A 22,805-nucleotide genomic window follows, 5' to 3' on the forward strand; every position below is an offset into this window, starting at 1 on the left:
GATCCGCTTCATTTTTAGGATCATGAGCTAGAATGATCTTTAAAATGTATGGAAGGCGTGGATGTAAGGAACATACATTACGGTGGGCCCCACAGTCACGGATGAAGTACATTTTTTTAATGCAAACCGTGGCTTACCTAACCGGTGGATCAACCTAATTACGTAAGTAGGGCATCAATACAGTGGTTCCATTCTGATGGATGGATTGGATCTCAGAATCTATCATGCTATGCTGATAAATGTTTGGCGTTTGCACGAGCATTGTTGTTTCGTTTCAGGATTTGTATTGGGTCAGAACGCGTAAAACGGGTCTCCGAGTCCATTTAAGTTTGAGAGCGAGCGCAAGAGAAGAGAAAGAGGAGAGGCTGGAGAGAGGAGTCGTAGTGAGGTAAAGAGAAAAAGAGAAAAAAGAAAGAATGGCGGCAAATGAAGAGGAGAGCGCAGTGAAAGAGCCTCTCGATCTCATTAGGCTTAGTCTCGACGAGCGAATCTACGTCAAGCTCCGCTCCGACAGAGAACTCCGCGGCAAACTCCATGTAATTTGTTCTCTCTCTCTCTCTCTCTCTCTCTCTCTCATAATCCTCTCTCATTTTCCTTTTTGTTTTTCAATTGAATAATTTTCAATACATGAAACACATGCTTCTCTCACTCACATGTTTCCTTTCTCTTTTTCCTTATTGCTGTTTGGTGTGAGGCTGAGCCGCTGAAACCCTTTCTTGAATTGTTTCGATATCGTTTGTTTACTGTGGCAGGCGGATTTTTTTACTTTTAATCTTTTATACAAATCATCATCATCTAAGGCTTATACCAATTTATTGGGGTTGGCTACATGAATTATGTAGCATTTGGAATGGGTGGAGTGGAGGTTTGTTTTGGGCCCTGCCTCGGCCCCTTGGTTATTTTCTGCTATTTACTTCTCCCACTTCGCCCAATCGATGTGTGTTCTGTGGGACCCACCCCTTGTCGTCTGCACTCCATCAAAATATTTGTGGATACTGTATCGTGCATTACGAATGTTGAACCAATGTTCTCTGATGTGTTATTCAGGGATGATTGGGTTGCATCGAAATTCGCAAAGAATCGGCTTGTTTCATCATAGAATGCTCTTTTTTTTTCCCTTTTCCTCGTCATCTTTTTCCCTGTAGGGGAAGGGGGCTGTGGGGCTTTCAAAAAATGTTTTTTTTTTCAAAAAGTAAAGAAAAGAAAAGAAGATACCAAAGGGACGAAAGCAAAAGATTAGATGATAGGACATGAACTCATCAATGCAGCAAAGATTCCTCTCCACAAGTTGCCTCAATTGAAGTCAGCATTTTCAACTATTCCTACTGGATTCAAGCAAGAATGACATGAATTGAATTGAAGATTTGAAGTTAGAAGAACCAGTTTGGGGAAAATATCTGTGAGAGATAAACATGGATTAAAAATTCAGTGAGTCTACTTGGATCAACTTGGATTACCAGAAAACTGAGCTAACTTATACCATGACCTATGTCATTGTAGGAATTGGCTGATTTTAACTAAATCACTTGATTTTGTGGGCTAGCTCAGTGGATCAACTGAGTTTCTTGTAACTCGGTAGAGTTTTGTTATAGGTAAGAGCACGTTTTAGATGTGAACCCATTGCCACTGCCACTTCTAACAAAAAGGATCTTCTCACCATCAGTGCAATGTATGTAATGTGATTGAGGTTGCATTGATGCAACATGATTGGTAGATCTAGAACTATAGAGATTAAATCGAAGGTACTTACGAACAATGTTGTCAAAATCGTTATCGTATTGTAAATTGTAATATGGTTTGAATTGTATGGAGTTGCAAATCGTATCACAAATTGTGAGTTTTTTTTCCCCTGATTTTCTTACAATATGGAAAAAAATAACAAATATAAATAAATAAAAAATTCAAGACTCACTAATCATCCATTTCCCTATGGACCCAGAAAAGTAATCCATTTCATGATATTGACAATTGAGAACTTGTACATGGTACACATCAATCATCCATTTTCCATGAATATGCACCAGGAAAAGTAATACATGCCATGATATCGACAATTGAGAACTTGTATAAGGTATAGGCACTGTGATATATTTTTTTAAAGATTCTTATCTTTCCCTTATGTTTTGCCTTTCAAGCAATTTACCTTTAAAAACATACAAGAATCCTTTAATAAATTTACGTTTCTTGAGTTTAGAATTACACTGGAAAAAGCGGCATTCGGGTATGTTGACTGAAGAAGATGATATTTGATATGTTTATTTCGGGTCTGAATATCAAAATCCTCAAATATGCTCTCAATATCTCTCAAGAGACAAAAGATAAGGATTTTTAATAGGGGCGGGCCTTTTACATGTTTTAAAAGAAAAATGGTAAAAAAAGGAAAAAAAATGTATAAAAATGAAATTTTGGGCCCCATTTTTGTAGTCCCCAATTATAGTACGATTCATATGATTATCTTACGATTTAGATATGGTATTCCATAATGGTAATAACGGTCGTAATGGTCACCGCCGTTACCATTATGATATAGGCTATAACAACCATTACGGATATGTATTTTTTGAAAAAAAAAAACTATTTTGACTTCGTAATGGACTGTTGTAGGGCTGATATGGGCTATTACAGGCTGTTACAGGGCCTTTATGGGTCAATTTTTTCATAGCAGTCGTTACGCCCCGTAATGCGTAACGGTTACCACCATTACCATTATGTAACTGTTTTGGAATACCTGGATTCAGGTGATTCTATTATGATAAATTGGGATTATCTAGTTGAAGCTATGATTCATAGCATGTGGTTTGTGATACGATATGAATTGTATGATTCATATTGCAAATCACATGATTTTGACAACATTGACTACCAAATTAAGCTTTATATTTTTCCAAAAGCGCCACACTTGATGAATCATTTCAGATAATGGACCTTTTGAAAGATTTTATAGGAGTCCATTGCCAAGCGAAAGGGGAACTAGAAAGGAGTTTACAGGATTTTAGAAGATTACCCAAAAAGTCTACTAATGGTCTTCATCTGTCGTGCTAGTGGAAGCTCAATGTGGATAGTAGTTCCTTGGGTAATTTAGGTGTACGATGTTTTTTTTTTTTGGATGACCAAGGTTGTATTAAGTTTGACTTCTCAAGCCTTTGAAGGTCAACAATTTCAACCAAGCCAATTGCAAGCAATAAAAGTTGGGTGCAACACTCTTTATGCTCTAGGCTCTTATTGAAGGGGTCTCTAAAAGTGCGTTAGCTTGGATCTTGAGCTTTTGCCTTTCTCAATGGGAATTTGTCTTTATATTGAAAGAAGTTTGAGCATAGATATGAATATCGGTATAGTATTGGTCGATACGGCCATACCGTATCCATATCAGCACGAGATGATACGTGATACATGGTCTTATCAGCTTGATACGAAAAAACTGACTTCTATTGGCTTGAATTGGCTTCACTTTCCTATTTTTATATTTTCATATTCTTTTTGTTGTATTTCAATGTATCGGGCCCTAGTTCGCCAAATCATGATTGATTTATATTCAATTAGGGCCCATTTGGTTGACCTTCAACAAGTCAAACCAACAGACAACATTCTCATCACAGAATCATCTGATACACCATTGAATACATAGTCAAAACACACACAAAAAATGATAGATTCTGGGATAACTCATCTACCCCCCCAATTTTTTCTAATATTTTTCTTACAATTTTTTGCTTAAAAAATTTATAACCCCGGTACCAATACGTGACGCCATATCGTATCGTTTTTCAGCTGGGCTGATATGCCAACTGATACCGACATTTAGAACCATGGAGGGATCTTAGGGTGTAGGCTTACTTCTTTCTAGATTTTGTGAATTGTTATATGAAGCAAGTGGTGGGTATGATTTTATTTTATTTTTCATGACAAAGCCCTTGTTAGAGTATAAGATACCTATGTACAACTATACATACTATAGATCTTGGGTGAATTTGTGGATATCCATTAAGATCTACCACCTCCTCTATATAATCCTTTCATTCTCAATGAAATAGACATGATGAAGTTTTGACAATGCAATCTCTTGTGAACCAACATGGTATCAGAGCTTATCTCTAATCCAAGCCGTTGATCTGAACTCTCCTCCTTTTCAATCTTTGCTCTGCATGTGGAATGTTCACATGGTCAGAGATCTAGATTGGTGAGCTATACCCCAGATCTAGACCCCAAAACTGCTCGCTGAAATCGCCCTTCCATATGAATCAATCGCATGCCCTAAAATCCTCAAATAGCAAGACCCTCTCATTGATACCCTTCTTATTAGCAAATTGCTCGAACCCATCTTCTTCACGATCTACACCCATCGCAACTATCAGGTCCGACGATTTGAAGACATCCTAGCCATTGCCATTGCCATTGCCATTGCCATCGTCGGTGTTATTATTTTGCTGGATCTGGCACTGTTACATCTCCACCACCACAACCCGTCATTAAACACATGTCGAGACCACACCACCTTCGTTTTCTTATAAAGGACCCATCTCATCTCCAACCTCTAGATATGTTCGATCATCTTTCGAAGAAATCCTAGCCGTCCATTGCTGTCCGATGTCCGATCACACCACCATTTTTGTCCGCACGAACCCATTAGCACCCGCAACCATTGAACCCATCTTAGAGATCACTGGATCTTTATTTGTGGGTAGATAGATCTAATGCCGAACCTACACTGGAAGCATAACCATTGTTGCCGTCTTCACCTTCTGTAGAGTTGTCAACCTTAGACATTTTTTGTCTGTAGAACATTTGCACCATTTTCTTTGGCAAATCTATTGTCACAACCACCATCAACCAAGGTGTTCCGTATCTGTTGCGATATGATTGTAAAGGCCGACATGTAAAGGTAACGGCTGTGACTGTTACGTGATACAGGTGTAAAATGCGACAGTTGGTTTTTTGGGATCGTATTGGCCGTTACAGGGGTTGTAACGAGCGTTATGGGGCATATAACGACCGTTACCCCCGCAATGGTAAAAAAAACGACAACTTTTTCTCTATTTAAATTCATTTTTTCACCCTTTAAAAAAAAAAAAAATTCCAAAAACTTTCCTAGATTATTCTACAACAAAATCTGACCACTTTTACTATAGTTTTTAGGATTAAAACTGTAGATTGAAGTGCTTTGGGCGAATAGAAGCTTCAACGGCCATTTTTTTCAAAAAATTGGTAAAAGTGGTTTTTATGCCTTTTTTTTGTTTTTTTCTTTTTTTTCTTTTCCAATTCTCAGTTCTAATGCTTGATTGTGATGTGTAAATATTAGAGACACATAACCATGTTCTTAAATTCACCAGACAACTAGATACAACACTCTCAAGTCTCACCAAAGAGTGGACCGTTATGCTACCATAAATGTGTTCAAAACAAAAAATGAATACATATTTGGAATATTTACATTATTTTGGATTTGAAAAATATTTTTCTAGGATTCTTGGGCAAAAAAAAATAAATCAGCTGTTACCGGGGTTGTAATGGTCGTTATGCCCTCGCATCAGCCATTATGGCCAATATCCATATAGGTAACAGTGATGACTGTTACTGATACGGAATACCTTGCCATCAACGCAACCTCCGACACTCACAATCGCAATCATATCCACCCCCTCGACAACCATTGGCATTGGAGCCTTCACCCAATGTTGCCCATCTACGTCAGCCTCAAATCCATCATGCCTCTCACTTCATCAGACGCTGCAAGCACATCATCCCTACATGCAACCATCTAAAACCGACCCACCTTCATCCCAATCCTGTCGCCGAACCCATCACCCCACCAGCCTTGCCATTCTTTTTGTCAATGCATTTGCATCACCGACACCTTGCATTGAACCCATCTTGGGATCTGAAACCGTCAAGTGCCGTTGCAGATCACTGTTGGCCTCCGAAATCGGTCCATCTCCAACATGATCTCTCCATTCAAAACCATTAACCACCATTAGGTCATCTGTCGGATCTGCCCTTCACTGGATTCCACTTTGACAGTGTCTTGCTTCCCTCTATTTGCCTACCGGAACTTGCACCTCTATCATCTTTGTCCAACAACAATCTTTGACCAAAGAGAGGGAGAATAAAGGGTCACTCAACACTCTTTTATTTTCCTTTTTCTTATGAATTTTCTTCTGGTGCTCTATGAGTGTACCGCACAGTCCGTGCGCACCTGCTTCCACCATCTGATCTGTTTGTTCACCTGCTAACTTGCTGTTGTCTGTTCGCATTTTAGCACCTACTTAACTTGACATAGAGGAGTTCTGCAAGAATTCAAGCTTTCCTTTCTTATTCATCTTTTCTTTTTTATTAGGCCATTGTTACTAGTTATGGTGTAATTTACTCACATGTTGCGCAAGGTTGCACTTGTGCCTTTACATGCCTTTGTGGGTGTAATCCCCTTCTTAATTGTTGTTGTACTTCACTAACATGTTGTGTGGTGTTACACATGTGTATCTGAGAGGATTTTATGTGAATGGTCATTTGGTGGCTTGATGGTTGTCAAGTTTGGACTTTGGAGGCCTATTATATGAAGAGAAGATTCAACGAGCGCTGAAAGTTCAATCTACTGACAAGCAGTGCTTGAAGGTTGTGTATCCAAACATGTATGTGAGGAGTGGCGGCGGCATGTGATCATCATCATCATCTTCTTCATATATGTTCCAATCTAGGTATGGTTGATGTCGATGCTCTAGTTTGAGGGAGAATGTTAGAATATAAGATACCTATGTACAGTTGTACATACTATAGAGAGCTATATGGGCGAATTCATGTATATCCATTAAGATCTCCTACAAATCTTTGCAGATCTCCCACCTTAAAAAAAATAAATATTTTCCTGTTATTCTCAATGAAACAAATATGATACAGACAATGTAGTCCCTTGTGACTTAACAGACCTAATGGAAGAAGATGGAGAGCCATAAAAGCTGCCAATCAAATGGAAAAAGCATCATGGATGAGTATACTGCAAATATTGTGAAGGGGGCAAGCAAATAGCATTAAATGCTGTTTGGAAGAAAGGAGGTAGAGGCTTAGTTTCTTTAGACATTACAAGAATTTTTTTTAATGCAAATGCATTCCCATTTAATTTGGTCAAAAGTGTGTATATATATATATATATATATATATATATATATATATATATTTACCCATGTGTCAGTCAATTGTGTGGTTTGGTTAAGGACTTAAGATACCATCATGCCAAGAGATAAGACATACATTTTTGGAAATTGAGGTGGATGATGTTTGAAAAGTACGAGGAATGGGTGCACTAATATGTTGACGGTTGGACAGATGGAAAGAATATAAAAATTAGTAATTTTTAGTTAACAATTAATTTGGTTTAAGTTATTTGAAGAGCGTTGATATATCGAGCATTGCTAGCATGTTGATAAATTGTATGATTTGTTAGATTCAATTAGGAAGTTGGAGAAAAAGCTGTGAAAGACATTTATGACAATGCTTGTTCATACATGAAAGCCAGGAAACTCTTGATGGAAAGGAGAAGTAACTTATTCTGGGTCCCACACTGCATTGATTTGATATTGGAGGATTTAGAAAAAAAGAATTGTTGAAGCCTGTGCAATCTTGAAAGCTAAAGTAGCAGCGACTTTTATCTATTGGCACGGAATGATTTTAAATATGAAACAAGTTCACAAAGGGTGTAGAGCTAATTCTCCCTAGTGTCATGACATTTGCTACTTCTTTCTTGATGGTATTTTGCAACAAAACATGGCCTTGAGATGTATTTTTGCATGAGAAGAAGATGACTACTTATTGCTACCGAAGAAATAAAAAAATAGTTAAGATTCATGATATTGTCTTTGAGAAGAAGTTTTGGTTGTCTGTTGTGCATGCATGCAAAGTAGTATCACCACTTATTAAAGATTATCTGCTTAGTTGATGATGGTACAACCCCTACAATGGGGTATATCTATGAAGACGTGGACTAGGCGAAAGTAGAAATTGTTAAAAATTCTAGAGATATGAAGAGTGGATATGGGCCAATTTGAAAAGTAATTGATGAGAAATGGAATTGCCAGCTCCGCCACCATTTGCACTTGGCAAAATATTATTTAAATCTTCAGTTTCAGTATGATTTGGAAATCAAGATCGGTCTATATAGTTGTCTTGATAGGTTGGCAGAGACTATTGTGGAAGGGTCCTCCTTTATGTACCTATTCAGGAATGCAAATGCATTTTTGTACGAAACATTGCTATCTTAATAACAAAAAGCAACCAGTTAAATTTATTTCCTTATTTTTAAATTTATATTACGTTTGTTCATAGGGTTTTTGTCATAGAAGGGCTTATCTTATGGTGGGTCCAAAAAAGGGCCCATTTCCTATTTCCAAACAAGGGCATATCCTTTCGACATGCAGTAAAAAAAGCCCACATTTGACTTTGGCTGGGGAAAAAGTGCTGGAAAAGTGGGAAGGGTGTTGTGAAGGGTTGAGAAATGACGATTTTACCCTTTTCCTGACTATGTTACCCTTCTCCCCACTTGAAGCCATTACAAGATGGACGATCTGAATTGACATGTCCCATGCAGGTATTATGGTGCTCCCTTTCTGATCCAATGTGGCCAAGGGAAAATATCCTCATACTCCTACCTAGTCTGATTTGATATGATTCATTTCATAGCTACAATAATCTAATAGGGAAGATATAAGGGCATTGCCTCTATGCTATGATTGGGCTCCATCGCTAGTGGCGCATAAATGTTTGATATACTTAAACCAAGCACCCAAAATATCCACTAGTGTGAGTCATAGATATGACATCTCGATCACTAATCAGTGTAGACTGATTAGGGAAGGAAAATGTTGGCTGGCCCACCCATCATGTTGGCGTATGGTGGGTGGTTATGCCATTTTTACTATCAATTTCATTTCTTTTCATGCATGCGTGGCCCACTTGAAGAGTGGAGTGATGTTATTTAGTGGCTATGTTACATGAAATTAGTTGACTTGGTGAGTGGGATAAGGAAGGCACTTTGTTACCTAATACTTGATGTGGCACATGGATCCTGGCTCTCCATTTAGTGGGGCCCTGTGCATGGATGGATTAGCATTAAAGATCCAACCAAAATGGATAGTCTTGATTCCTACCATTACCATTATGTAAGGACTGTAATGGTCATTACATAACCGTTTTTGAATACCTTGGTGTACTTTGGGCGCATGAGCTTGTTTGTGTGGGAGAATCAGTGCAGGGCCCACTGTGCATGTAGGAATATATGGGGGTACACTGCAAACGTGACACTATACACGAAGGGGTCACTCTTTGTGCTGGATGATCTGTGCGGGGCCCACTGTACACACAGGGGTCACTCATTTGTGTTGGATGATTGGTGTGGTGTGAGACGAGAAGTATAGGGAGAGATTGAGAGGGCGTTGGTTAGGTTAAGTTAAGGTTTTGGTGGAGTTAACGTGTGCTTGGGTTATATTAAAATACATTTAATGTGTATAAGGGTCTTTTCAAGTGTTTTTAGAATTAATTAAATACAACCATCCATTCGTATACAAATTTAACACTGGGGGCTTCTTTTTTTTTTTACTATCAGTGCCAAGGTTTGGTTCTCATTTGGAAAAGGAAAAGGATAGGCCCTTATTTGGAATTCCACCAAAAAGTTGGGGCTTTATATGACAAAACCCTTGTTCGTAAAAGATATCTAATAAAACTTAAAAATTATAGCTTTATTTCTAATCTTATTACAAATATGCTTTACTTTTAGCCGTTTGATGGGAGGATTATGGTGATAGCATACATGAATTCCAACGAGGGCCACTTAAGACCCCTTGTGATCCGATTTGATTTTAAAAAATTGGACCCAATATAATAGTAACATAGATGCCTTGGTTAGGCAAGGGATCAGGCTCCATATCTGTGTGGTTAAGGAACTCTTGCTCCTGAGATTGTACTAGTGAGAATTTGCCTCTCTAGAATGTCTCGGTACTATGCTATTCCTTGGGTAGGTAGGAGGGTACCACTAACATGTTTTAACAACTTTCTCAGGTTACAGGGATGTTAATATGTGGTTAGATTTCCAACATGAAGTGAGCCTCTATCTGGAGAAATTTTTGGCCCTTGATCCCCCAACGGGATGAAATGTAACATGTTGTAGATGCATTTCAACAAGAAGAGAATGCTTCTGGCCATAGATCTTACTTGATTGTTCAACCATGTGAACATACCACCTTCAAGCAGGCGATCAATCAGAGCATGCCTTTGAATCCAATTGTAAAAACCTTGCATACAAGAGTAGAGGGAGCAGTCACTGCTATGCTCAAGAGGTGAGCTGCAAAGTCCAACTCTGTCTGTATTTCATGTCTGAGACTAGAATTGTTAGGCCCATTTCATGTCCGAGACTAGAACTATTAGGCTCATTGGCAAATGTTACCATCTAACTTGCTCCATTTGATGCATCTCTGAAACAGATTGAGATCATGTATTTACCCAGCCATTCATCCAGCTTTACCAGACAGGACTCATCCCCAAGATTTTTTTTGGCCCCAGAGATTTTCCAATTGAATGTGAAACACCATAATCTATCAATTTTATTTTCTTGTTTTGAGCATGTATTCAATTGCACATTTAGACCATTCTTTGATAAGAATATTGTCTGTCAACTTTGAACCCTTCCAGCAGAAAAAAGGGGGTCTGTTGGCTTGACTTATTGAAAGTTTAACCAAATAGGCCTGAATCGAACACAAATCAAACATCAGTTGGTGGATTAGGCATGGATATGAATATCAATATCGTGTTGGCCAATACGGCCGTATCGTATTCATATCGGCACGAGCTGATGCGCGATATGGGGTCATATCGGTTTGATACGAAAAAATTGACCCTTATCAGTCCGTATCGGCCGATATGGGGCATATTGGCACTGATACGGCCGATGAAAGCCCAATTTTGATTTTGATTTTTTTGTTTGTAAAATTTCCGTCTTTAAAAAAAAAAAAAAAAAAAATCTTTTCCCCCATTTAAACCATGGAAGAAGCTTAAAAACTTATTTTAGGCTAGATCTAGACCTATTTTGGGATCAAAACAAATGATTTGAATGAGATTCAACAGATTAAAGCGAAGTGGACCATTATGAGAAAAATCGAAAAAGCAGGTTAAACCTTCACTTTCATTTTTATATTTTCATCTTCTTTTTGTTGTATTTCAATGTAATGGGCCATTGTTCACCAAATCATGCTTGATTTGTGTTTAAGGCCCATTTAGTTGACCTTCAACAAGTCAAATCGACATACAACATTCTCATCAAAGAATGGTCCGATACACCATTGAATAAATGGTCAAAATACCAAAAAAAAAAAAGAAAAGAAAAGATAGATTCTTGGATATCTCATTTTTTCCTATTTTTCTAATATTTTTCCATATTATTTTGTTTTAAAAAAATTCTGACCGATATGGGCCGATACGGCCCTGATAACGATACACGAAGCCATATCGTATCATTTTTCCACTGGGTGGATATGCCGACCAATACCGATATTTAGAACCATGGGATTAGGGCCCATTACATTGAAATGCAACAAAATGAAGTTGAAAGAAGAATGAGAAAAAGTGATGGTTTACCCCTTCCAATAATTTTCCAAAATGGACCATTCTGTTTCGATTCATTGAATCCATCTCAATATTTGTGTTTTGATCCCTGAATTTGGATTACGTGTAGTCTAAAATGAGCTTGTAAAGTTCCTCCATGGTTGAAATAAATGAGTGGAAGAAACGCGGGAAAAATTGGAAAAAAAAAGAAAAGGAAAGCGGGCCTTTTATCTTCGTATTGGCCCTGTCACTGTGTTGGTGACGGGACAGTCCATATCAGCTTGTATCAGCCAATACGGACTGATACAACTGTTTGTTTTGTTTGGTTTTGTTTTGTTTTTTTGTCAAACTGCTTTCATGGGTGATCGATACGGTTATGATATGGCCATATTATAACTGATATTCAAAACCATGGTCCCAAGCCCAATCCACTTAGTAACCCAGTTGAACTTCTAGACCCAAACCTGCCCCATGGGTCGAAATGTTGGACCCACACCCATTTATTGTCGGATCAGGTTCAATGACTCATTGGGTCAGCCCAACCCATTTGCACCCCTAAACATATCATGATATGGTTATATTTCCTAGAATCAGTTCTTTCTACCACTTTAACTGCCACTGTATTTTTGGATTTAAGTTGGAAAATGGCTGTCATTTAGATTTCTTACTTTGTTGCCTGCCATTGTATTTTGTCATTGTCCTGATTGAGGTGAAAATTGTGGATTCTTGACATCATCATCATTGTCATCTTAGCCTTTCTGCCAGCAATTTGGGGTTGGCATTGAAGTAGTAGATTGGAATTTTTTTTAATGATTGGCTTTCCTGGACATCAACCTTCGTCCTTTACTCCGGCTATCTCGAAAACAAAATTGTTTATGATTTTTTTTTTTTAATTTGCATTACAAGAGCTGAAGGCTTCATTGTTCCTTAAGCTAGTATTGGCTTGCTAACATACATATATTTTCTCTTTCTTCTGGTTCTCTTTGTAGGCTTATGACCAGCATCTTAACATGATACTTGGGGATGTTGAAGAAATAGTTACCACTGTAGAAATTGACGATGAAACATATGAAGAGATTGTTCGGGTATGCCTAGATTTTCATTATTTCCATTCCTTAAATTTCTTTGAGATGGAAATTTGTTATGAGTAGCTGTCATTAGATAAATTATTATACACTATTTAGCTTGTGATATGTCTGGTTTGCAGTTTCACTTTCCAAATGGTGGTGTTAAATGAGTTCCTAAGATGTGTAAAATAGATGGTTATTTCATAGAGTGGATGTTTGCCAGGGAGGCTCTCTCATCTCCATCACCTCCACTGTACATGTGACACCTATGTTAGTTGAAAAAAAAAATTTGTTTACAAGTAGTTGTTCAGGTGCTGGAGTGATTGTAAAAGCCTAGTAAGTGAGAACAGGACTGACACTCTAGTAGATGGTTTCTGCAACCAAGTCCCACTGAACAAGAGACTAACTTTTTGAAAGTCTGTTGTGTCCACATGTGTCTGTCTCCTCCAATGCTCTTAGACATGGTTCATTCAAAAACTACATTTTACATTTACTTATTAGTTATTAGTATAATTTATTTTTTGGATTAGTCTTTCCGCAAATAATTGTTTTGTAGGTTTTATTTCACCATTTTCATCATATTGGTTTTTGGAATATTTTATGAACTAGTAAAATATTTACTATGGAAATTTCTATGGATCTTACTTCTAGAAGTAGAAACCACTGTGTTTTGACACTCATGTCTCAGTGGCCAAGTTAAATGGTATGACAAACTTCTAAGGAAAGCAAAACTCTTGATTTGGTGGGTTGCCACATTAGTTGTCAGAAAATGGAGGATTAAAATAGACAAACATAGGCATCACATTAGTGGTTAGAAAATGGAGGATTAAAATAGACAAACATAGGCATCACATTAGTGGTTAGAAAATGGAGGATTAAAATAGACAAACATAGCCATCAAATTAGTGGTTGAAAAAAAAGGGACGATTAAAGTGTAGAGAAAATGAGCAATAGTCCGAATTCAATTGGCAAAAAGAATGCTGATTGGGGTGCTGAATTGTTGAATCATTGTGATTTTTTTTTGGATAAAAGCTCGCCCATGCCCCACCAGAACAATGGTGCCAGTTGCTCTATATGTGTGCCATGTGTAGGGTGGAGATGCTGGAGATGAGCAAGGCTTGTTCAAGGCCTTTTAGATTTTCTAGGTAGCATGTATTTAATTACATTTTATATGTTATATATTACATCTTGTAGTGAATTTGATGCTGTGTATTGTTGAATGTGTTCGTGGTGTGCCAATGCAATAACTTAATTTTGGGACTTCTAGTTTTAGTTTTCCGTTTCTAAAAGTCGAAGAAAATAAGTAATGCCAAAATTTGAGGCAAATCTGCATAATAACGTATTCAAATGGCTGCTTTTGGATGCATAGATTTCAAAACATTCAATTCAGTTAAGATGGCATGACAACAAAGTAATGATTTTTTTTCCTTCTTTTGTAATGATTGTAGTGAGGAAGTAGCTGTCAATTAATTGGGAGCCGAAACAATCAATGGTTGGAATTATACCAGGGCTTACTCTGCTTTGAGAACAAGTACAAAAATGTACACTCTTTTATGAGTAGTTATGATGGTTATGCAAATAAAAAGTTATTTTCTTGGTTGACAAAATGTGTTCCATTTTGGCATGTCTTGCCGACAATAGAAGAAAAGCAGTTTAATAGTGTGATGACTAGCATAGCTGCTAGTAGGATTTATGACCTCAATTTTCAGTCCATTTAGTTTCTATTGCATCTGTAAAGAAAGTTGTGTTTTGAATCTTTCAAAAAAAAATTTGTGGTTTGATCTTCCAGAAAAAAGGTACATACCCATATCAAAATTCTCCCTTGGTTGATACAATTTTGGTATTATAACTAGTTCCATTCATTGGAATTTGTTTTCTTTTATTTTCCTTTTTTTTCCCCCAATTCTTCCCCATCGCCAAACCCTAAATTATTTCAAATCCCCAAAAATTCCATAATTCCCCAAGCCCAAATTTCAAAATTTCCCTAAGAACTCTAATTTACAAAGAGCCCCAAATTATTCTCCAAGGGGTTGTATAAAGGGTTGATATCAATACTCAAAACCTTAATTTGGATGCAACTTTAGTAGGAATAATTATAAAGTTGAAGCTTAAGTTAACTAATGGCTAGGAGATTTCCCAAGTGATTTGCATCATTGCCTTTGGGTAATATTTAAAAGTATGGTGAGATCAACGAGGATGTTTCCAATAGAATTAAAATGGTTGGTTGAAGTGAGGATGTGCCTCTTGAGTGTTGTGTGACCATCGCCTTCCAATTTATGTGAGCTATTTGACCAGCTATGCTACATGAGAAGTGTCGTGCACTCAAGGTGTCCCGTATCGGTATCGGTTGGCGTAACGGTGACCTTTAAAACCGATACGGATATGGGGATGTAACGGTGCAAAATTTATTTATTTTTGCCAAAAAAATATGAAAAAAATATGGATTAAATCCGGAATATTCTAAGCATTCCAAATATGCATTCATTTATAAATTGGAACATGTTTATGGTGGTGTAACGGTCCACTCTTTGGTGAGAAGTTGCATCGGACTGTCTGATGAATTTATGAACCAGATAACCTGAATTTGACTACAAAATTCATATATTTAATTTTCTAACTATCTACTATTAATGATAGATATATTAGAATGAATATAATATGAAATATCTTACATTAGGTGTTCGCAATTATTTTTGAGGAATTTCTCGAACATACCTGTGCACGTGACTGATTCCTGTCTATATAACCTATCATCCTCAAGTCAAGAATATTAAAAAATAAATAATTAGTAGTGTCTGATATACTCCCCTGCAACTTGATTAAGGATTACTTGATTGGTTGTCAGGGGAGCTATTTTAAATACAAGTTGGGCAGTGTCAAGTGTGCGCATGACTGCATGGCTTCTTGCAATAATACTGTTGTGAGCTGTCTACTGCAAATACTTACCTTAATACAAATATATACTCACAATCACAAGTCATCACTAAAATGAAAATCTGCTTTTTTTGTGGTTGCTCGACCTCCACATCATCATCATCGTCACCATCAGGTTGAGGCTGTCCAATAGGTGTAGGTGCTGCATATCCATAATATCCAGTTCCAGAAGGAAATACTAGATGAACGAAACCAGAGGATGACTGATCCTGACTAGGCAACGACTCTGACCCCGAGTAAGGATATCCACCAGTGCCCGTCAAATAGCCATACTGGTGCCCATACTCAGGCTGTTGAGAATCTTGAGATTGAGAGTGCGTCTGCTGTGATGAGTAACTTGGATTTGGATCTGGATATCTATAATCATATGGATATTGATCGGGAGGGCTACTCCAACATGAATGTGATGGAACAGGCTCAGTATAATCATCATAATCATAATCCAATTGACCATAAGAATATCCATCATAATAACCAAGACCATGAGCTTGCTGATGTTCCGGACCTCTCGGACCCGGTGCACCACTAGATGTACCCTCCTGCTGGCTGTATCGTGACTCGGTACACTCATAAGTCCGACCTCGTGTACCACCTCGTCGATGTTCATCGGCATCGCTATCTCTAGACGGCTGTATAGGGCGCTGAGCAACACCAGAAGTGCCAGCACCAGGGGCAGGGGGTCATCGTCACTATCATCCGACACGGTCACGCTACCACTGCTTGTACTCTTTTGTTGATCTTGAGCCGTACCTGTACTTGGCATAAACGCTGCCCCTCTTGCTGGGTCCAACACATCTGCATGACTCTCTTGTTGCGCTCTACGTATTTCTGGGTCATCAATTTCCAATTCTTCATTATCCTCTTCAATTTGCTTTTCCCTTATTTCCAACCAAGGTAGAAGCGGGTCATCCTCATCATAAATATTGTCCAAGTTTATTGGACAGTAGTCTCCGTCATCGACAGCTGTAATGCTTCTATGATATCCCCGCATTCTTAGTTTATATTGTAGTGCATGAGGACAAGTCTATCTAATGTTCTAGTCTGCAATCTATTCATATTCTTTGAATGAATAAGCGTAAAACAACTCCAATTCCTTTCGCAGCTAGATGAAGATGTTGTCTGGCTTAATACTTTTACTGCAATTTTTTTGAGAGCCTTCGTATTCTCTCCGAAATTAATCCACCATTCGGCTGGTTGCAACCTAGATACTGTATGCTGTGCAAGAGCATCTCCAAAGCTACCAAGGCGATTTCCAAATGTATCTAATTCATTCAACGCTTTTATTTGCATATCTAAGTCAGACTCTAATCTCTTTATCACATTTTTTAGCTCGACATGAACTTCATCATCCTCAACAAATGATCGGGCATATCTATACCTAGGATTTAGATAGTAACCTGCTGCATGAAGATCATGATGGAGTTGTCTTGTCCATCTCCTGTCGATCATCCTCCAATAAGACTCCCAGCTTCTACAATTACGTTGTATTGCCAACTTTGCCTTATCCATGGCATCGTATAAGAAGCCCATGGTAGGTGCCTTGTCGGTTTCAACAAGACGGAGTATCCTCATTAGTGGCTCCATCACCTTTAGGATTGACTTGACCTTCTTCCAATATTTGTTGTCCCGTATGGTGTTTGCAACTTCAACCGGTGTCCCTGATGTCTTCTTCCCATGTTTTGTGTTGAGCCATTCTCGGGAAGCGAACATCTCACTCGACTCTCCCCTATGCTGGAATAAACTCTCTAATGCTATAAAGTTTGTTGCGAATCTAGTCGCCGCAGACCTCAACAACTCTCGTCCTTTCGTGAACTTTCTCATTATTGCGACTACTTGATTATGGTTGTAAATAAACATCGTCACTTCTTTTGCCCTTTCGACTATTTCCTTAATATTTTTCTTCTTCCCAATATCTTCCAATATAAGATCAATACATGGGTTGCACATGGTGACCAAAAAAGATGTTTTCTCTTATCCATCAACATATGTCCTGCAAGCTTATATGTTGCTTCATTATCTGTCACAATCTGCACTATATTTTCCTCTCCAATCTCGTCCACAACTTTATCCATTAGTCCATTAATATAAGTAGAATTTTTTGTTGCCTTTGAGGCATCAATTGACTTATGGTATATAGTTCCTAAGTGGCACTACACCATGAAGTTGATCATGCTGCGTGTGGTTGGGACAGTCCAACCATCACACATGATCGTGCATCCTCTGGCTTGCCATACAGGTTTAAATGTAGCCACGTATGCTTTCACATCTGCATACTCTATATCTGTCCATTTCCCCCTAATCTCCTTAGCCGTGGGAGCTTTTATTCCTTCACCTGTTTTTGCTGCTGCATCAATTACCACCTGCCAATATGGAGAATTGGCTGTGTTAGGAGGTATGTTGGCATGTATATATAGCTTTGTTGCTGCTCTACCTAATTTCTCAATTGAAGTTCTACTCCACATTTGTTTTATCTTCCTTTGTTTAGTTGATTCTTTCCTAAACAGGATTGGATCAATAGAGGGTCTCCTAGGCTCATTTACTTTTTCATCCAAACATATAGGGGCATCACGTAAAGATGTCTGTCGTCGGCTCCCAAACACATGTCGTAACCCACCAAACCTATTCCCACCAACCCCACCTGCAGAAGCAGTTGCACTTCCAGTTGCACTCCCCCCTCCTGTATCACTCACTGACCCATGCGTGCCAAACATGCGGCGACGTTCTTCCTCTTCACGAGCTAGACGCAAGCTCTCTCTCATAACTATAGTTACTTCTCGATCTAAATCTTCGTCAGAATCAATAATATCTTCATCATGAACGCCCATATATTCAGGACCAAACACCTCCTGTCGAGCTGCATCCAAAATATCATCTTTCTTCTTTTGTACAGCAGCACGTTTACCCTTCGACTCATCCAGATTAGCTTGCATTAAAAACATTATCTCTTTCGGTACTCTATTACATGGCGTAACTTGACCCTTTCGATATGCTAAATGTTGTTTGAGACGAGTAATTCCACCAGTCACTAGTCTATCATAATACTTGCACTTTATTTGGTGCCTAGTACCACCAACCCTCTCACAATGTTGCCATCCAATATCCTCACTTGTTGTTGGCCAGACCCAGACATTTCTTTTGGTTTAGGTAGATACTAGATAATAAGATATGAGTATGAGTGTATGACCTATGCTAATAAATATGATTTTATATTCTAACTAAACCCTAAGAAGCTCTAAGGCAAAACCTGTCCAATATAAGCAAATAAAAACATAAAGTCATTAATTCGAAAATAGAAAATAATTATAAAATAATACCACAAATCTGTAAAATGCACATTAACATGTTCTACTATAATTAACACATCAAATTCTATGATTAAATTAGCAAACTATTCATTAAAAATGATTTTTCGAATTAAAAAAAAAGAAGGCCAAAATTAATGCGTAAATAGAAAAAAATATAAAAAAAATATAAAATGGCACCCCAAATCTGTAAAATGCATATTAACATGTTCTACTATGATTAACACATCATATGTCATGATTAAAATAGCAAAACAACAATTAAAAATGGATTTTTCGAATTTAAAAAAAAAGGGCCAAAATTCATGCGTAAATAGAAAAAAATATAAAATGGCACTCAAAATCTGTAAAATGCACATTAACATGTTCTACTATGATTAACACATCATATGGCATGATTAAAACAACAAAACAACCATTAAAAATTGATTTTTTGAATTTTAAAAAAAAGGGCCAAAATTCATGCGTAAATAGAAAAAATATTAAAAAAATATAAAATGGCACCCCAAATCTGTAAAATGCACATTAACATGTTCTACTATGATTAACACATCATATGGCATGATTAAAACAACAAAACAACCATTAAAAATTGATTTTTCAAAATTTTTAAAAAAGGGCCAAAATTCATGCGTAAATAGAAAAAAATATAAAAAAATATTAAATGGCACCCCAAATCTGTAAAATGCACATTAACATGTTCTACTATGATTAACACATCATATGGCATGATTAAAACAACAAAACAACCATTGAAAATTGATTTTTCGAATTTTAAGAAAAAGTGCCAAAATTCATGCGTAAATAGAAAAAAATATTAAAAAGATATTAAATGGCACCCCAAATCTGTAAAATGTAAATTAACATGTTCTACTATGATTAACACATCATATGGCATGATTAAAACAGCAAAACAACCATTAAAAATTGATTTTTCAAATTTTTTAAAAAAGGGCCAAAATTCATGCGTAAATAGAAAAAAATATAAAAAAATATTAAATGGTACCCCAAATCTGTAAAATGCACATTAACATGTTCTACTATGATTAACACATCATATAGCATGATTAAAACAGCAAAACAACCATTAAAAATTGATTTTTCAAATTTTAAAAAAATGGGCCAAAATTCATGCGTAAATAGAAAAAAATATAATGCAGGGGCATTTTCACACTGGGCTCAAGTGGGGTCGCCTGTTGGATGCAGGGGCACACTCGGGGTGGGTGACCCATGCGATTTGGGGCCTACAGGGGAGGTCTCGTGTTCGAGACTCCGTATCAGGGGTGAATAATGCGCATTTCACACCGGGCTCGAGTGGGGTAGCCTGTGGGATGCGAGGACACTCGGGGTGGGCGGCTTATGTGATTTGGGGCCCACGAAGGGGGTTCGGCCGAGGTCCTAACCCATGATATGTGGTGCCTGGGCTATGAGATAAAGGGATTAATTCGCCATACTCTAACAGTTCGAGCTTTTAGAGCAAGTGGTTAATTGTCCTGCATCAAAATATATAAAAATTATTAAATCGCACCCCAAATCTGTAAAATGCAAATTAACATGTTTTACTATGATTAACACATCATATGGCATGATTAAAACAGCAAAACATATTAAAAAAAGTATAAATACCTATTTTTGACGAATTTCTGAAAAATGACCTACCGAGCTTTGATTCAACAAAATCCGTAATATAATGTGTTTTTATCTCAAATATCCAGCCAAAGTTGGTCGAAATTAGTAGTAGAAAAAGTGAGAAACAGTTTGGAAGCAAGAAGTTTCAAAAAAACAGCAAAAACAGAGCTTAAAATGAAAAAAAAGTTACCATTATTTGACCGTTACGGGTTAGTAACGGCCGTTACGCCCGTAACGGCCAATACGTGTACAAAATCGGGCATCATCCGATACGACCCCGAAACGCGTAACGGTTCCCACCGTTACCGTTGCGTATCGGCCGTAACCGTTTTGGGACACCTTGCGTACACTGGAATGCAACAAGAGGATGAATGTTGGAGAGAGGGTGTTGAGATGTGTGGGAAGAGTAGAAAGGATAGAATTAAGAATGAGATCATAAAAAGCATCATAGGACTATTATCAATAAGGGAAAAAAAGCATACTAGTAGTAGTCCCGAATCCCGATAAAAAATAAATGATAGAGTAGATTGAGGTGGTTCAGTCATGTTGAATGAAGACTTGAGCCTACTTTTACTAAGGGTAACTGTGATTAGTTTTGGTTGAAGCGATTGATAAGAGGATGAGAGGAAGACCTGAAGAGACTTGGATTGAGGTGGTAAGAAGTGATAGTGCTTTAGGAACTTGGATAGAAGTGGATGAAGACTTGTTCACTTGCCAAGGATAGTGCTTTAGGAATGATTGTTGAAATAGGATTCGTAAAGCTAACATCAAATAGCTTGGACAAGGTTATAGTGATGCTAACGATGACAACAACAATGATGATGACTTAAGCCCGAGGTTTCTTGAAGTTTAAATCAAATATACAGGAGAAGGCTATTATGATGATTATTAAAACTCGTTGATGGAATCAAACTATGTAATAGGCTATTAGATGGCGCTTGATTGTAATCAATCTATGTAATAGTTTATTACATTGTGCCTATGGGAGTTTTATGCTCTCATTGCTAGTCCCCAGCCCAAATAAAGGAGGCTGCATCAGGTTGGCTGCTGGCATCAGACTTATGGCATAACTTCCTAAATGAATCCAAACATCATGACATTCTAAACTCATGCTAGGGTGTTGCCTGTTAGCGACGTGCTGCATTAGAACCCGGGGGCAGTCAAAAATGGGCAAGGGTTGGTCAGGGCGTCCCCAAAAGTGACACGCCGCGGCAGCACCCAGTTGTTGCAAGAAGTAGGCAAGGTTCCCATGCAATTTTGGATATGTGCAGGTAAAGAAGCTAGTCCAAAAGAACATGATTTGTCTCGCCACATGGAATATAAGAACATTGATAGGTAAGAGTATGGAGTTAGTAGATACGATGAAACGAAGGAGAGTTAACATAGCTTGCATTCAGAAGACCATGTGGAAATGGGCCAAAATTAGAGGAGTTGATGGATATAACTTCGGTATATACAGAAGAACAATAATAGAAATGAGGGTAGGGATGGTGGTAGTTAAAAATTTAAAGGGTAAAAAGTTGTAGATGTTAAGAGAGTAAGCGATGGGATTTTATTAATAAAACTTGTGTTAGGAGAGGAGATAATCAATGATATTAGTACATATGTACTACAGGTACGGTTAGAGGACAGGGTATTAAAAACCGGTTACGTAACGGTCGTTATGTAATGGTAATAGGGGGAATTGTTACGCATTACAGGTTTGTAATGGGCCTAATGGCCGTTACTGAAAAATGGCCCTAATGGTTGTTATGGGGCTGATACAAGGTGTCCCATATCGGTTACGTATTGGCCGTAACGGCCGATACGTAATGGTAACGGTGGGGTTCGTTACGCGATATGGGGACGTAACGGGCGATGCCCCAATTTTGTTGCCGTAACGGCCGTTACTGACCTGTAACGGCTAGCCCGTAACGGTCGAATAATGGTCACTTTTTTTTTTTTTCATTTTAAGCTCTGTTTTTTCTGTTTTTTTGAAACCACTTGCTTCTTAACTGTTTCTCAATTCTTCTATTACTATTTTCGACCAACCTTGGTTTGTATTTGAGATAAAAGCACATTATATTACGGATTTTCTTGAATCGAAGCATGGTGGGCCATTTTTTAGAAATTCGTCAAAAATAGGTATTTATACCTTTTATTGTATGTTTTGCTATTTTAATCATAGAATATGATGTGTTAATTATAGTAGAACATGTTAATGTGCATTTTATAGATTTGTGATGTCATTTTATATATTTTTATATTTTTTTCTATTTACGCAATAATTTTGGCCCTTTTCTTTTAAATTCGAAAA

The 22,805-nt window shown here is 37.6% G+C and overlaps 1 protein-coding gene across 1 annotated transcript in view; it reads left to right on the forward strand.

The window, feature by feature from the left end:
- Positions 1-316: 316 nt before the first annotated feature.
- LOC131237391 (sm-like protein LSM3A) overlaps positions 317-22,805 on the forward strand; it is a 37,563-nt gene continuing 15,074 nt past the window's right edge. Inside the window, exons 1-2 of the mRNA XM_058235126.1 lie at positions 317-536; positions 12,567-12,662. Of these exons, the coding sequence (XP_058091109.1) occupies positions 417-536; positions 12,567-12,662 (216 nt within the window). The 5' untranslated portion in view covers positions 317-416. The remainder of the gene's footprint in view (positions 537-12,566; positions 12,663-22,805) is intronic.

This window comes from Magnolia sinica, chromosome 2, assembly GCF_029962835.1.
Source record: "Magnolia sinica isolate HGM2019 chromosome 2, MsV1, whole genome shotgun sequence".
NCBI lineage: Eukaryota > Viridiplantae > Streptophyta > Magnoliopsida > Magnoliales > Magnoliaceae > Magnolia > Magnolia sinica.